The sequence below is a fragment of the Bufo gargarizans genome, chromosome 5, assembly GCF_014858855.1.
Source record: "Bufo gargarizans isolate SCDJY-AF-19 chromosome 5, ASM1485885v1, whole genome shotgun sequence".
Lineage (NCBI taxonomy): Eukaryota > Metazoa > Chordata > Amphibia > Anura > Bufonidae > Bufo > Bufo gargarizans.
In genome coordinates, this window is record NC_058084.1 from 314,246,541 (window position 1) to 314,264,013 (window position 17,473).

The 17,473-nt window shown below is 45.7% G+C and overlaps 1 protein-coding gene across 1 annotated transcript in view; it reads right to left on the reverse strand.

The window, feature by feature from the left end:
- Nucleotides 1-1,788, reverse strand: part of SLC22A23 (solute carrier family 22 member 23) — a 124,356-nt gene extending 122,568 nt beyond the window's left edge. The window contains exon 1 of the mRNA XM_044294273.1: nucleotides 837-1,788. Coding sequence (XP_044150208.1) covers nucleotides 837-1,361 — 525 coding nt within the window. The 5' untranslated portion in view covers nucleotides 1,362-1,788. The remainder of the gene's footprint in view (nucleotides 1-836) is intronic.
- Between the last annotated feature and the right edge of the window lie 15,685 nt (nucleotides 1,789-17,473).

The following is a 17,473-nucleotide window of genomic DNA, read 5'->3' on the forward strand; positions in this document are numbered from 1 at the left end:
GAGGGGTGAATTAGTTAGGGACCAGTATCAGGGACGTACTAATGTGCATATTGTAACTGTATGTGGTTGGATGATGGGATCCGTGTTGGTCCCGTACATTATAAGGTAATTCAGCTAAGGGTACTTCACACTAGCGTTAACGTTTTCCGGTATCGAGTTCCGTCCTAGGGGGCTCAATACCAGTTTTATCCTAATGCGTTCTGAATGGAAAGCAATCTGTTCAGTATGCATCAGGGTGTCTTCAGTTCAGTCACTCTTACGGTATTTAGCCGGAGAAAATACCGCAGCGTGCTGTATTACGCGCAGTGAATCTGCAGCATTTTATAGTATCAGCAATTCTCATCCACGCGCAGCAGAAATTGACCTGTGGTGCAGATTCATAAATCCGCAACATGTCAACTTCTGCTGCGCGTGTTCATCACGGATTTCAGCCTTCGCAGCGTAAAGAGTGAAATCTGTCGGGTCAGCAGCATTTCTGAACAAAGTCCGCAACATTTCGGCAATGTGTGAACATACCCCATGTGTGATCGGAGGGGTCTTACCGCGGAGTACCCCAGTGGAGGAGAAAGGAATAAGAGTCCACAGCAATCTGTCACATAAAACTGTACAGTAAGAGCCCCCCTTTAACAGGCAGCTGCTACCATCACACAGGAGGGGGCCAGGTGATCTCCCCCAGGAGCTGGCACAGACAGGGATTCCTCAGTCATACACTGGTCTACAATGTGGCAAGCAATTAAGAAGCACAGTGCAAGTGGTATGAAATGTCGCAAGCAGTTGTTTTCCACAGATCCGATTCTGCGCCATTTGGCAGCGCACAAAGGTCGCACCCTCCTTACCTTGCTGACCACGTTCTGCACCAGCCCGGCGTGGATCTGGTAGGTCCACTCGTGGCACAGGCAGGAGTCGTTGTGGGGGGCACTGGTGACATGTGCGGGGGCAGTGGGCAGCTGCAGCGGTGGCATCAGCAGCATCACCTCCGGGGCCGGGGAGCTGTGGTTGCCCGGGGGCAGGGGGCTCCTCTTCCCGGCCAGGCTGCCGTTCGCCTTGCACCACTTGTCGGGCTGGTCCAGCATAAAGAAGTCCGAGAACTGGCTGAAGGCGAGGAAGAGCGCGGGGATCCAGGTGAGCAGCACCAGCCGCCTCTGGTAGGTGCCCAGCCCGCCCAGGAAGGGCAGCACGGTGCCATCATAGTCCAGCAGCAGGTGGTTGTACCGGGAGCCCTGCTGGGCCGGGGACGCGGGGGCTGGAGGGGGGTCTTCCGATGGGGCCACCGCGGCGCAGGAGGCCGGCAGCACCGAGCCATTCTCCTCGGCCTCCGGTTGCCTCATCCACCCGGATTCAGGATCTCGGTCTGTGGTCATGATGCCGCCTCCTTCCCGGGGCAGCCGGGGCTGTCAGTGGCCGCATGCAACCATCCACCTGCGGTCAATGAGCCTGAAGACCTCGGGGAGCTCTATGAAGGCACGGACGTCTGCAGCAGGAGCCGCCGCCGCATGGGTCTCCCAGGTGGGGAAGGTAAGCAGCTGGCTGCGTGGGGCCAGTGATGGCAGTGCCGCAGCAGCTGCTCCCTCCTCCCGCTCAGCCCGGGCACTGCTACAACAGGGGAGCCGGGGGCAGGCACACGTGACCCCGCGGAAAATGTGGCGTCTCTTGTCGTCGGCAGCCGGGGAGAGCCCGAGTGTCGCTCCAGTCCGCAGCTGCACAATAGCTCCCGAGCCGTTCAGTCAGTGCTGCTGGCAGCCTCCGCATACATGACAGCTCTTCCCAACTACCGCCCCCGGAAGTATCCAGGCGTCCACAAAAGCCAACCTGCAGCGAGCGAGCGAGCCCTCCCCCGGGAGGCAGCAGGTAACGGCGGGAGCTGCTCCTCCTCCTCCGACCTGTACCCAGTGATGGGCGGCATGTACCCTCCGTACAATGGGCAGCTGAGGACCCACCCCTCTATTCCAAATGAATAGGGTGGTCATATCCCAAAGTGACTGAAGAGAAAAGGGCTTATCCCTATCTATCAGTGAGTGTCCCACTGCTGGGACCCCCCCAGAAGAACCAGGGCCCCAAGTCCTCTGAATGTATGAAGAAGCATTGGTGGAACATGTGTGTTCCCACGCGTGGAGTGTATTGTGTGTGTGTGTGTGTGTGTATATATATATATATATATATATATTATAACGGCCACCAGCTAATATCCAGTATAACCGCAGTGTGCAGCTGGACAGGCCGGGTGTGACTCGATAAGGTCCTGGTAGGTTGTCACAGGTAGACACTTTGTCACTGGAGGTTGTCACAGGTATCTGGAACCACTTTGACTGCAGAGCATCCCACAGCTGCTGGAGGAGGCGTGAGTGAGGGTCCATGGAGTGAACACAGCAATTGAGGTGGTCCCACAGATGCTCAACTGGGTTCAAGTTTGGTGAATTAGGAATCAAGGGTAGTACTTGGCAGTCTTCGTCATGTTCTTCCAGCCAATGTCAGACATGTCTTGGTGGAATATCCCAACCGCCCCAGGAAATGCAATCTACATGTAGGTGTACATCTGCAAGAATGGGTTTATACCCAAATCAGTAAAGTGCCTTCCAAATGGATGAGAAGGTTAAGAGAATGCCACAAAAACATTCCCCAGACCATAACTTTGCCACCACTAGCTTGTGTCCTTCCAGTAATGGTTACAGGGTGTTTTCTCTCTGATTTTTCTCACCTGGAAATCCGTATGCAAACAGATAGCATTTGTTTCTGGATCCAGATGCGGATCCGGCTGACAAATTTATTGAAACACCAGATCTTTCTCTCCGGTGTCATCCGGAAAAACGGATCCGGTATTTATTTAAGGTCTGCGCACTGCGTACCCGGAACACTGGGTACTGGATCCGGCATTAATACATTTCAATGGAAATTAATGCCAGATCTGGCATTCTGGCAAGTGTTCTGAAATTGTGGCTGGAGAAAATACCGCAGCATGCTGCAGTATTTTCTCCAGCCAAATACCGTAAAAGGAACTGAAGACATCCTGATGCATACTGAACGGAATGCTTTCCATTCAGAATGCATTAGGATAAAACTGAAGCGTTTTTTCCCTGGTATTGAGCCCCTAGGACGGAACTCAATAACGGAAAACTTTAACGCAGGTGTGAAAGTACTCTATCCGACATTCACCTTTCACATCAGTGGCATGTGATGCTCTGCAGTTTCCATGTCGCTTATTTGCAGTAGTGCCATTTGTCCACTCACTGTACACTTTCACCACAGCAGAATGTGAACAGTTTACAAACTGCGCAGTTTCAGAAATACCGCCAACCTTAGCCCAAAAGTCAATAATCATCCTTTTTCCATCTCTGATAAATTTCCCCCTTTTACCCGTGACACCAGCAAGGGATATGTGTGCAGACACCTATCCCATACCTTATATACCCACCATGCCAGCTCACCACATGTGACTTCCTTCATGAGCTACACACTGACGATGTATGAAGTGGTCATAATAATATGACTCGATTGTGTGTGTATATATATATAATAGTGCCATACAGTGGCCAAACCAATAATTACTCTGTTTCAGTTTCTTCATACCGTGCCTATTAACAATGGTGCCATGTGGGCCGCAGACCAACAGTGTCTTAGAGTGCTCCAGTAGTATCATACAGTGCCCATATCAATAACGCTATATAATACGTAGTGTTATACAATCTTTCATATAGTTCCATGCTTGTCATACATCATTGTTCCAAAACTCCAGACCTCAGGGCCTACCAGAAGGAGAGTGGGCGTATGCCGAAGTCACCACCATGGTGACATTGAGCCTTCAGAAAGGTGCCATTGTATATGAATTGTTCTCCATTTTGTCTCTCTCCCCCCTTTCCCGCCTTTTTCTTTATATGTCGTTTTACAATATTCTCCTGAGGTATTTCTAATACTAAGAGGTGATTGGTCAGTGGTTGCCTACCTGTTGCTGGATACCTGTGTTCTGCCCATCTGTGATTGGCTACTCAAGTTCCAGAGGCGGGACATTTGACTATTTATACAAGCTCTCAGCAGGTCCGGAGGTTGTCTGTCAGTCAACACTGGAAGAGAGAAGACGTTGCGCCCACCCTCCCCTACGTTTCAAGTCGCGGTACAATATTAGAGGGATGTTAGTCACCCAGCTTTGCTGGGGGGGACAGTTGTGGAAGTACTGAATTTAATGGTTATTTTATGAAGTTTAATTATTAAATTATTTATGAATTTTAATGGTTTGTAAATGAACCCTTAATAAAGGACCGCGGCCATTATTTTACCATAACAGGGTCCAGACCTATGGTGCCTTACAGTCTTCTAGTAGTGTCATACAATGCCAATATCAGTGGTGCCTTAGTGTTCCAGTAGTACCATGCAGCACCCATAACTAGGATTCTATAGAGACGAATATTGCTATAGAGCAGGGATCAGCAACCTTCGGCACTCCAGCTGTTGTCAAACTACAACACCCAGTATGCTCCTTTCACTTCTTTGGGAGTTCAGAGAACATCCAAGCAAGTGTGCATGATGGGAGATGTAGTTTCACAACAAATGGAGTGCTGGAGGTTGCTGATCCCTGCTATACAGTATCCATAATCTGGCTATAGTTTCATACAGTGGTGCTTATTTTAACCTGTCCACATCACTTGGCAGGGGCTTGCATGGTCTGTGTAATCATACCGGCTGGAATAATGTCCTGCGTTAGAAGGTGTAGGGCACAAGGCAGAGTCACATTTACTAACATACAGTGCAGTATATGGAAGCTGTGTACAGTAAAGTAGATCGATGGATATTAGATTGATATCGGTAGATAGGATAGAGATTAGATAGATACATAGAAAGATGATAGATACGTATATATATAAATGTAGAGATTGATAGATATAAGGGTCCATTCACACGTCCGTAAGTGTTTTGCGGATCTGCAAAACACGGACACCTGCAATGTGCGATACGCAATTTGCGGACCGCACATCACAGACACTATAATAGAAAATGCCTTTTCTGGTCCGCAATTGCGGACAAGAATAGGACATGTTCTATTTTTTCAGGAACGGAATTGCGTATCCCAAAAAAATGGATCCCGAATAAACTGATGCGGATCCCAAAAATGCGGATGTGGATCCCGAAAAATGCGGATGCCGATCCGTTCCAGCCCTATTGAAAGTGAATGGGTCCGCAAATTGCGGAACGAATGCGGACCCAAACTACAGACGTGTGGATGGACCCTAAACAAGAGATAGTAAAGTAGAGATAGGTAGATATGAGATAGATGATACAGACAGATAGAAATAAGAGATATTAGGTAGAGATAGATGTGAGACAGATAATTAGATAGATAGGAATAAGATAGATATGACCGAAAGATAACAGATGACTGTATAGAACTTTCCACATACGTTCCCATTTTCTGCTGTCCTTATCCTAACAGTGATATCCTTCAGACACTTGCGCTGCTGATTATGCACAGTCAGAATTGATGATGTGACGTGGACTGAAGTCAAACCACCAGGTCATGCATTTTTACTATGACATAGTTCGCAGGACTTTTTAAGGTCAGTCTTTTTCATGTGTTTGTGGTCTTTTTAGGCTTCTTCCCCAGTTCTATCAGCACCAGTAAACCGCCTTCCCAGCTGCACTCATGAGATAAATGAAGGCTGATGCTGCAGATTTCAGTGAGCGCAGCATATTTGTTCCATCAAACGTCTAAGACTTTCCTGTGGAGATGGAGAACGCTGTGCTCTGTGTGACCACCAGGCTTGTGCTTTACACCACAATCAAACCATCATCAGGAGCCGGCCATGTACAAGGGGAGCTAACGGCCTCAGGAAATGAAAGCCTTGCAAGTTTTCTTTGCACCACTTTTGATAAATCTCGCCCAATGTTATAATCACATTTTTTTACAAGTATTTTTGATTTTGGATTTTGTCCTTGGTTCTTTTTGGCATATTGAGAAGCCTAAGGAAAAAACACAAAAAAGACTTGAGACCCAGAGCAAGCAGTGTTTTTTTTTTTTAACAACCCACCAAAAACAGCACAAAGAAAAAACTTTAGGGACTATTTTGTAAGCCATGTATTCCAGTTTTCTGGATAGGTCATCAGTAGAGATGAGTGAATTTTCGGTTATGAAATTCGTTCACGCTTCGTTTACTGGTAAAAGGTGAATTGCCTTATGGATTCCGTTATCACAGACCAGGCCTCCTCAAACTACGGCCCTCCAGCTGTTGTAAAACTACAACTCCCACAATGCCCTGTTGTAGGCTGAGACCTGTAGGCTGTTCAGGCATGCTGGGAGTTGTAGTTTTGCAACAGCTGGAGGGCCGCAGTTTGAGGATGCCTGTCACAGACCATGATGCAATTCTATGACGGAATGCATTACAGAATGCCTTTAGAGGCATTCCGTTTTTCATTTCGTCATAATATGGGCTGCATAACGGGAAACGTGACAGATCCGTTATGCAGGCCATAGACTTCTATTATGACGAAGCATGAACGAATTTCAAAATATGAAATTTGCTAATCTCTAGTCATCAGTATCTGATCGGTGGGGGTCCGACAACTGGAACCACTGACGATCAGCCTATGAGTGCTGCGCCTTCTGCGTGCTTACCAAGCACAGCGCCGTACATTGTATAGGCTGAGCTGTACAATGGGGCTGAGCTGCGCCTAGGCCATGTGACCAGTGTACAGTGACATCACATGGCCTAGGCAAAACTGTGATAAGGCCCCGGCACTACTGTGAGCACCACTGACTTCTCAAAAAGCTGATCAGTGGGAGTCCCAGGTATTGGACCTCTACTGATCAAATACTGATGACCTATCCAGATTATAGGTCATCAGTATAAAAAAACTGGAAAACACCTTTAATTTATACACTTTTCCTTTAACTGATATCGGCCACAACATCTGAACACACCCAAAGGGAAGTGTTTTCTTTTTCAATGCCCAAATTGCACATCATGAGGAAAAAACACATTCAAAAAAGGTGCCAATATAACCAACACAGGAAAAAAACACTACAAAACTTCTGTACATGTCCTGACATGTTATTCAGATATCATTGATGGACCCCCACCGTTTTCTAGAATAAAAGAACCTGTGGTGTTCCTCTAAGCAATGTGCCCCTTGCGCCTTTATGGTAGGTCAAAGATCTTTTGAGGATTGTGGACCATTCTTCTAATAATTATGGAATCCTAGCTCAATAACCACGTTTGACGGCATCTTCTAATGTGTCTCAATGTCAAGAGTTGTAGTCATTCAATAGACTAAATCACACAGGATGACTCAGAGGCATATTTCCAGGTCATGCCTGATTTCCGGGAGATACTGTATGTTCTGTACTATATTATGCTCTTATGTTTTTATGCTGTTTTAATATTACTACAGGCATCCTAAAATATTATATCTCAATAGCTGCTATGAGGTCTTTATATGCAATTTTGTTTAAGCAGTTTTTAAGTAAAAGTGTTGGCATACCCTAAGAATTTGTCTTGTTACTGATCAGTAGGGGGTCGGACCGTCAGGACCGTTCCGACAGAATTGGTGAAGTGCTGCTTCTGTACAAATTTCTGGATGCTTGTGTGCAGTCACCGTGGAGGAAACTATAACACAGCCCCATTCACTTAATCATTTCACCTCTGTCCCTTCATCCTCATGATCACCAGAGATCACAGAGGATGAACCCTCACCAATCATAATAATATCCTAGTATTAGGTGTAAACACCCCTTTATCTTATGTATGTAAATTTGAGTTCTTTGTCATAGTCTGGGATGTTTGCATGGTTGGCTTCTTTAGATCTAGGTATATACAAGATAACTAAGCAATAGTGCACTGACCATGGCCCAGACCACGTTGGCCGCATCATTTTAGGTGAGTTATATGAAAAGTGCAGTACAACATTTTGCAAGCAATGTGGGGAATATATTTCATACACCAGTCCAAAACTGATGTGGACTGGAGTGCAATGCGTCAAACTTTTTGAGAGATAATACATTTGATGCTTCTTTGGCTGTCCTTGCTCCAGAAATTAAAGCCTCCTATGAGCAGGCAAAGATTTGTCCTGTAATGTGCATCAGTTTCTGGTGTAGGTTATGATATCTGTCGGTCTTGGGGCAACCCCTTCTCACGTGGCTAAACACACTTTTCTTACAACTTTTGGAAAGTGGCAAGAGGTGTGACAAGTCTGAAAATATAGCTCAATTCTCCAATTTATCTTCTGAGACAGAGAAGAGATCCTGGAGCGTCTGTCACCAGTTTTATGCTGCTAGGTTCTAACTGCGCCTTCCGGGGAGTCCTGATATTCATGAGCTTCTGGCTTTCTCCACCCCTGCCACTGATTGACAGTTGTTTTTATTTAGCTGAATTAGCAGCAGAGAAGATGAGGAGCTCAAGAATATTCAGGACTCATCGGCATGTGTTTGAGCTGTTCAATACAAGATTTTAGCAAAAGGGCTGAATCAATTAGGGAAAGGAAGCCAGCATTTTGCTAAGGGGATCTGTCACTTGTTTGCATTGCCCTTAGTTAGAACACCATAAAACTGGTCACAAATTCTCTTTAAAGAGAACCTGTCACCCCCAAAATGCAGTCCAATCTGCAGGCAACATGTTATAGAGCAAGAGGAGATGAGCAGATTCATACATAGTTGTGTGGGAGAAGATTCACCAAGGAAAAGTTGATGAAATCGAATGAAATTTTATAGGTGTGACGGTAATGATGATGTATGTAAGTAATTGCAATATTAGAGGGCAAGGATACATTTACTCAGGAAAACTGAATAGAAATGAGGCTCTAGGACCCTGTTGGGCTCTAGCCTGGATACAAGATGAGATATGGTTGGGCATGGAGGCGTACATGTTCTATATGGTACCCGATTGCCACCTTTGCCGACAGATGTTACAGCTGGGCCTGTAGATCCAGCTGCTCCCATAAATGCTCATTTGGTGATAAATCTGGTGAACGGGAAGATGAAAGAAATGTGCAACCCTTGCTGTGTATGGATGAGCATTAGGCTACTTTCACACTAGCGTTCGGCTGTCCGCTCGTGAGCTCCGTTTGAAGGAGCTCACGAGCGGACCCGAACGCCTCCGTCCAGCCCTGATGCAGTCTGAATGGAGCGGGTCCGCTCAGACTGCATCAATCTGGCGGCGTTCAGCCTCCGCTCGCCTCCGCACGGCCAGGCGGACAGCTGAACGCTGCTTGCAGCGTTCAGCTGTCCGCCTGGCCGTGCGGATCCGTCCAGACTTACAATGTAAGTCAATGGGAACGGATCCGCTTGAAGATGACACCATATGGCTCAATCTTCAAGCGGATCCGTCCCCCATTGACTTTACATTGAAAGTCTGAACGGATCCGCTCAGGCTACTTGCGCACTTAGAAATTTTTCTAAGTTATTAATGCAGATGGATCCGTACTGAACGGAGCCTCCGTCTGCATTAATATGATCGGATCCGTTCAGAACGGATCCGATCAAGCGCAAGTGTGAAAGTAGCCTTATCCTGCTGAATAACACCAGTTGGAAGTCCTGCCATGTCACCGACAGGGTGCGTTTTCTTTTTTATAATGAGTGTACATGTCAATCAGCTCAGCTCCTCCTGATCTATAGCATGATGCCTGCCGATTGCTCTGCATTTCGTGGGGACAAGTTCCACAGTCATCAGGCAGATAGGGAATCATGACTATGGCAAGCTCTATTTCCCACAAGCTGTAGGTCATATAGCTGTCATCAATGATGTAATCACCTGCTTGGCAAACCTGTGAAGGCGAGGCATGTCAAAAGTTTACTCCAAGCAGGGAATTCAGGAGATAATAATTCTTTCCTCTGTAGAAGTCACATTCCAGAATTAGACACAAAGGATTTATTGCCATTATGATTCCTGACACTAAGCAGTGAAAAAGAGGAAGCCATATACGATTCCATTATCCCGTCAGAATCTAATTGTTCAGAGTTCCTTGCAAGCGAGCGGTACTGTAAAGGCAGAAGCTCAGCAGCGCTGAACGCTCATAAGAGATGGTGTTGTTGGTGGTACTGGTTTAGGCTTCATGCGCACGACCGTATGTTGAATTGCGAATCCACAAAATACACATAAATACACATTTTTTGTAGACCCATTGACAATGGGTCCGTGGTCCGCATTTTGCAGCCAAGCATTTGACATGTTCTGCCGGTTTGCGGAACAGACATAGGAATGTGGAAGGCACATAGATCTTCCGTGTGTTTTCCACATCCATATGTCTGTTCTGCAGAAGGATAGAACATGTCCGCAAAATGCGGACCATGGACGGTGAGTGGGTTGGAAAAAAGAATGCGGATGGCACATGGACCGCATCCATATTTTGCGAATCCTCGATTTGTGCATGGAAAAATGGATACAGTCACGTGCATATACGAGTTTAAATATTACATTGATTCGTAAATGTTTGTGAAGAATTACAGAAGACATTGCAACCAGCAAAGTAACTAATTTATATGATTGTGCGTTCATTATTGTATTAAATATCAGGCAGCTTTCACAGAGGTACAGCCTTCTATTACACTCACTGTGCAGAGATATGCGCAATTTATACAATAGAGTGTGCAATGTAGTCTTTACACCTCTGATGCATAAGGGATTGATTAGTGGGTGCTAGGTTCTCCCATAATAGTTTCCAGAACCAGAGTTCAGGGTGCTTATATACTGAGCCTTGCATCCAGCTTGAAAGGACATACAGTTTTCAATCAACTGCTCTCAGCCAATCGGCATCAACAGAATTGTTCTCAGCAATGCTGTTCGGCTGAGAAAAACGACAGACAGGGCTGTCATAGTCATTCTAAGGCTGCATTCACACGACTATATGTATTTTGCAGTACGCAAAACGTGGATCTGCAAAAAAGACATCCATGTTGCATCAATCTTTTGGGGGAACCGATTGCAAAGATGCCTATTCTTGTCTACAAAACGGAGAAGAATAGGACATGTTCTTTCTTTTTTTGTGGGACTGCAGAGCAGACACACGGATGCAGACAGCACACAGTGTTTGAAATAAATTAGTCTGCATCCAATCCGCAAAAATATGGATCGGATGGGGACCAAAAATACAGAACGGGGTCTAAATGTTCTTTTCAATACCTCACATAGTGTACAACCCGCTGAGTGAAGGAACTGCGGTCTCCATTATTCCATTTCATTTATTGTGGAGGGGAAGTCATTTAATGGTTATCTTATAAATGCTTTTGCTATTAATGTGACAGAGGTAAATGTGCATGCTGGAAACACTAAGGCCTGTATTACACAGACCGATTGAGCAAGCGATTGTTGGGGGGGAATAGAGCTTGACATAGTCACGATTCCCTATCTGCCTGATGACTGTGGAACCTGTCCCCACGAAATGCAGAGCAATCGGCAGGCATCATGCTATAGATCAGGAGGAGCTGAGCTGACATGTACACTCATTATAAAATCACTGTCAGTGACATGGCAGGACGTCCAACTGGCGTTATTCAGCAGGATAAGGCTCAACCATACACAGCAAGGGTTGCACATTTCTTTCATCTTCCCGTTCACCAGATTTCTCACCAATTGAGCATTTATGGGAGCAGATGGGACTCCAGCTTCAGCAACCTATAAGTGTGCAGGATCTACAGGCCCAGCTGTAACATCTGTCGCCAAAGGTGGCAATAGGGTACCATATAGAACATGTACGCGTCCATGCCCAACCATATCTCATCTTGTATCCATGCTACAGCCCAACAGGGTCCTAGAGCCTAATTTCTATTCAGTTTTCCTGAGTAAATGTAGCATTGGCCTGCTAGCTAGTGGAGGAGACCATTGCTATTACATGCAGCGATCTCCTCATTATGCCATCGCCCGTGTCGATATTGTCTAGTGCAGAGATGGCCAACCTGAGGCTCTCCAGCTGTTGCAAAACTACAACTCCCAGCATGCCCAAACTGCCAACAGCTATCAGCTTACAGCACGGCATTGTGGGAGTTGTAGTTTTACAACAGCTGGAGAGCTGCAGGTTGGCAGCCCTGGTCTAGTGGTTTGCTGTCGGCAGATCGCAATTAGACAGCACAATCTGCTGCTGGCAAACAATGATTTTTTTATGTGCTCGTTCATCCGACAATCAGCGACCATATTACACTGCAAGATGATCGCTAACGAGCGTTCATACAAACGCACATTAGCAATCATCTGCCCCAAAAAATAAAAATAAAATCGGCAGCTGTAATACAGTCTTAAAGGCTCACTTATGTGAGAGATCTTCTGTGCCCCATAATGTCGAGTGATCAAACGAGAGGGGAGCAAACGATCGCATGAACGATCATTCCTATAACCCAGGCATCTCAAACTGCGGTCCTCCAGCTGTTGCAAAACTACAACTCCCACAATGCCCTGTTGTAGGCTGTCCTGGCATGCTGGGAGTTGTAGTTTTGCAACAGCTGGAGGGCCGCAGTTTGAGATCCCTGCTATAACCCCTCATTACTTGCAGCATGTAACGAAACGAGTGCCTACTGACTGGTATGTGTCTTACATATAAGGGTACTTTCACCCGTGGGAGAAAAATCTGCCACATAAACAGGGGCGGATTGGCCATAGACCTTTCCCGGTGGGCCGATGCCCAGGGGGCCACCCATGCCATGCATTCTGCCGCTGGCCGGGTACATAATGAGCTCTCAGCAGTAACAATGTGAGAATTGAGATACTCATGTCTTAGCGAGCGACCACACATAGCCTCCTGAATTCAACTGCTGTAGCCTGCATCTCACCTCCTAGCCCCCTGTCCAATATCTTAAACAGAAACAACTGGAGGAAGAGAACAAAAAATGATAACTAATGATGGCCACAACAGAGGGACAACTTTTGGGGCAATATCTTGCACGACACTATGGTATTTGGTTCTGATGGGATGGTATTTTGCGTTATGGTATTGCTGACCCCCCTACTTGTGTTGCCCCACTTCCTGTAAATTTGGACCTACCTATAACATGGACTACTTTTAGCTTTTTTCCAGGGCCACTTTAAGTTCTCAGTCGGCCCCTGTACATGAAGACTTCCCCCATGTTATCCTATAGTGTCAATCCCTGCCCTGTGTTCCACAATGTAAATAATGATGTGTGGCTGTTTCTCTTCTTCTATATTCATTTCATTGGGGGAGGTGAGCTACACAGAAATCTTCCTCCTACTCCGTGCATAAGCCACCCGGATTCTTCCACCACCCTCAGCAGACCCTGGTAAACTCAAGTGGCTTGGTCTTGGTTTACAATGGAAAGATAGCAAAGTATCACAGTTGAACATTGTAATTCTCCACTCCCAATGTCCTTTTTTCCTGCATCAAGGTGGCGATAGGATCAGCTCCCATTCGAAGCATCAGCGTGGAGATAACATAGCTTTACTGCAAGTAACATTTTAAAGGGGTATTCCCATCTTAGACAATGGGGCATATCGCTAGGATATGCCCCCATTGTCTTATAGGTGCGGGTCATACCGCTTGGACCCGCACCTATATAGAGAACGGAGCGAGGAGCACTGTGGCTGGAGGACCCCAGATTTCCTGGGGTCCGTCCATCACCAAGCACTAATCCCCGCCTCTTCCATAGAAGTGAACGGGAGCGTGCTGCGCAAGCGCGGCCCATGCTCCCATTCATTTCTATGGGGCAGGCGGCAATAGCCGAGCCAGAGCTCAGATATTTTCGGCGTCCCCATAGAAATGACTGGAGGGCGGCTGCGCATGCGCAGTGTGCTATCCTTCACTTTCAGGGCCCGCACCTATGGGACAATGTGGGGAATATCCTAGCGATATGCCCCCATTGTCTGAGATGAGAAAACACCTTTAAGCGTTAAATCTGTTTGTTTTTTAAACTGAACATCTAAGTTACAGTTTTATGCTAAAGAGTTAAATCTGAGCATGGGATAAGCTGTGAACCGAAGTGTTACCTAAGTGTTATTGTTCATAGAAGGCTCGGTGCCTTCTGTTTCCTGAATGTTACCTGTGAGTCTCTCTTACCCCCAGGGGTTTCTCCGAGTCACTGGCACTCCCTGTGATAAATCGAAAAGTATTTAGTAGTTTTCTCACCCTTCATTTCCATTTTGCTTGAAGTGATACCAATGCTATGAGGAAGTGCAAGTTTCTGTCTATGCTTCTTTCACCCTTCTCTTTCATCTAAATAGTTGGGTAGGAGAGTGAATACAATAGTTACAGTATATTAAAGGGGTTGGCCAGTTTCCAATATTGATGACCTATTCTCAGGATCAGCGGGGGTCATAATCCCAGCACCCCAGTTGATCAGCTGTTTACAGAGAACGTAGAACTCATATGAGCGCTGCCTTTCTTCACCGTTTACCTACTTGCCATTGACATTGCAACGGCAAGCAGTGCAATTACCACTTCGTCGTCCCCTTCACTTTAATGGGAAGGAGCAGTTATACTCCGTCTGCTCCTTACCACTGAAGTGAATGGAGACGGAGGAGTTGCAGTTACACCTGCTCAGCGCTGTGATGTTGACGGCAAACAGGTAAACAGAGGAAAGAACGCAGCAAACAGATGATCGTCAGGGGATCACCAAATCTGATATTGATTACCTATCCTGGGGATAAATTGGAAAATATCAGAAGCTGGCCAACCCCTTTAAAATAATATAGTAGATCTGTCTGTCTATTATTCATTCATTACCCATTTATTATTGTATCCATTCTGTACATCACAGACAACCCCTTTAACAGCTGATCTTTCCAGAAGAAAATACCCAGGTTATTACACAGAATCTGTTACATTCATTATACGTACTTATTTGTTCTTTATGGGCCTATGATGATGGCAGTTATCTGGAACAAGTGTTCCTAGGAATGTTCCTTCCCGATAATTGCCCTGTCCAACGGTCCTGCTGATCACCAGATGAAAAAGCAAACTCTTGTTCATCTGGTGAAGGCATCACTAGTGCAGTCACGTAAATCATTGTTTCTAGGCAGCAATGGGCATGAGAAATTGCTGCAGGGATCCCTTGTCTCCATACAGTGGAGATTGCTGCACGTAAGTGCAGCTCTTACCTACTGTAACAAGCAGACAGTTATGGGGAAGAACAGTAGTTTCCTGCTGTTTTGGCCTGTGTAAAAGGTCTTTAGAGTTCAAAAAACTCTGCTTATCTTTCGGATAACAGCTAGATAAAAATAGTGTGTTCATTCTAGAAAGGTCACATGTAAAACCCATAAAAGGTTTATCCTTTTAACTGCCCATAGTCACATGCAGATGTTATTTGAGATACTAATCTGATCTGTTCTGCAAATTGTATAATAAAGCTTTCTGTCACGGATAAAGTTGCAGATAGCTGAAACTTATAAATAAACAACCGACTGGCTTGATCCCAAACTAAGGAGCATATAGGTGAGCCCTATAAAACCCTAAGAGCTCTCCCTGACTGCTATGCACATGCAGTGGTAGACGATTGCATGGCCACGTACCTAAGACTGTGTGACACCTGAAAACCCTATAATAGTGAGGGGACACGACCACCGGCTCCCTGCACTTAATACGGACGGAGTCAGGGTCACCTGCAATCAAGCCAGCAAGGAAACACAATAAAGGAAAAGACTTATCTTGTGCAAACAGCAGCAGCCTCCAGCAGTGAACACTCCATCCAGTAAGTAGTATAAACCGCAAAGTGAGGCAGTGTGGGAGGGAATATACAGGAAGACGATTAGTCTAAATAAGTGACACCTGGGAGAAGGAAAGTAGATGACAAAGTGAAACCAAAACAAAGAACGTCATACAAGAGGTAGAGAAGAACGTCTGCCAGACTTCTCACAGAACTGGCAGTGACACTTTCCTAATGGGCTGTAAGTATTATTTTACAAGATGGCCGTACATTTTCTCCAAGGAGTGAACAGATAGTAGTCACAACTGAGCCCATAGTTCCCCTATATAACATACAAAAAATAGCTCCATTTAGTTGACATGTAGGAATAATGACTTGCGCTTAAGGGTTTTCTGAGGTAAAAAAAAAAAAAAAAAGCGGTGGGGGTGCTGTGAGGAACTCTAGGGCTGCATTTTTGTAATCACTTTATGGCATAGATCTCTTTTCCCAGCTCTCAGAAATGCCCAGTGATGGATTCGTGAAATACAAAACTGTCTCGCTTTGAAATTGAATACTTCACTTTTGTACTCTACATGAGATACATGTTATGAGGAAGGGAAGCTGTGATATAGAAAGGTTTATATTATCTGGAGCACAATTTTTAAGTAAAAAGCAGGACTCCTAAGAGAGATAGTCCTGATTAAGGCCCCTTTACACTGCTCAACTGAACAGATGATTGTTGGGAAGGAAACTGATTGTCAGTGATGGAGACCACTGCATTCACATGCAGTGATCTCCTCCCCAGTATGGGGAGGGGCATTTGCTAATGCCATCGCTCGTGTCCGTACAGAATCATTATTTGCCGGCAGCAGAGTGCTGTTTGGATGCCACAATCTGTTGCCGGCAAATGATGATTAAAGGCCCATTTGCATTGCCTGAGCATCGCAAAGATAATCACTAACAAGTGCTTGTAGGAACGCTCATTAGCGGTTTAAAGGTGCCACCGATTACCCAATGAATGAACGAAACACTAGGAAGCAGGTAAGTAAGCTTCTCTTTAAAGGTCCGGTCAAGTGTGTGGGTGCGTGTTTGTGGTGGGGGCAGGGGGTTGGCAAAAAGTCCCCACACTTACACAAACCCTTTCAAATAAAACGTCCATACACATTAGCTAAATGTTGGCTGAACCTGCTGATTTTGCGTGCTTGGACAGATACGGTATTGGGAGAAACAAGAATCATATAAGTTGGATTTCACCATGCTCAATCCTCTGTTCCCACCAGAAATAAGCAGCTGCTAGATGTATCTGGCAGTGCTTTATTCACCTGTCCTTATTGAAAGCAGTGTGCATACTCCGCCGCAATGTGGATGGGCAGCGTTACTTTGTAGACTCCCTCCAAAATAAGTAAATTGTCCAGCCATGGTATCTCACAGCGCAAACACTGGTTACTCTTCTTAAGTTTGCTTATATACACTGTAGTGAACCTTTGCTTTGTAGTGTATACAGTTTGGTGTTTGCTCTTTGTGTTTGACTGCATTTTTTTTTGGGGGGGGGGGGGGGATCTACTGCAAAAGAGCAAATATTCACAGTAAACAACCAAACATTTCCTCCTAGTATCCTACATAAGTTGATCATAGTTAAACAAAACTGTCTCGCTTTGAAACAAAAGTTTCTACAAGCCATGCCCATTGTATATACCACTATGAAAGATATTTAAAGCCGTTTTGCACCAAGAATCGGTGAAGTTAGACCTTGTTCACATCTCCGTTTAGGAGATCCGCCTGCCTGATCCAGTGCAAATGCCAGCTGTCAGTCGGACAAAAAAAACGTTGCATGCAACATTTTTTGTCTGGCCGAAACCTGCCATTTATGTCGGATATTGGCTAGATCACTGCCAGACCTCATTGAAGTCAATGGATGAAGTAGAGGATCCAGAA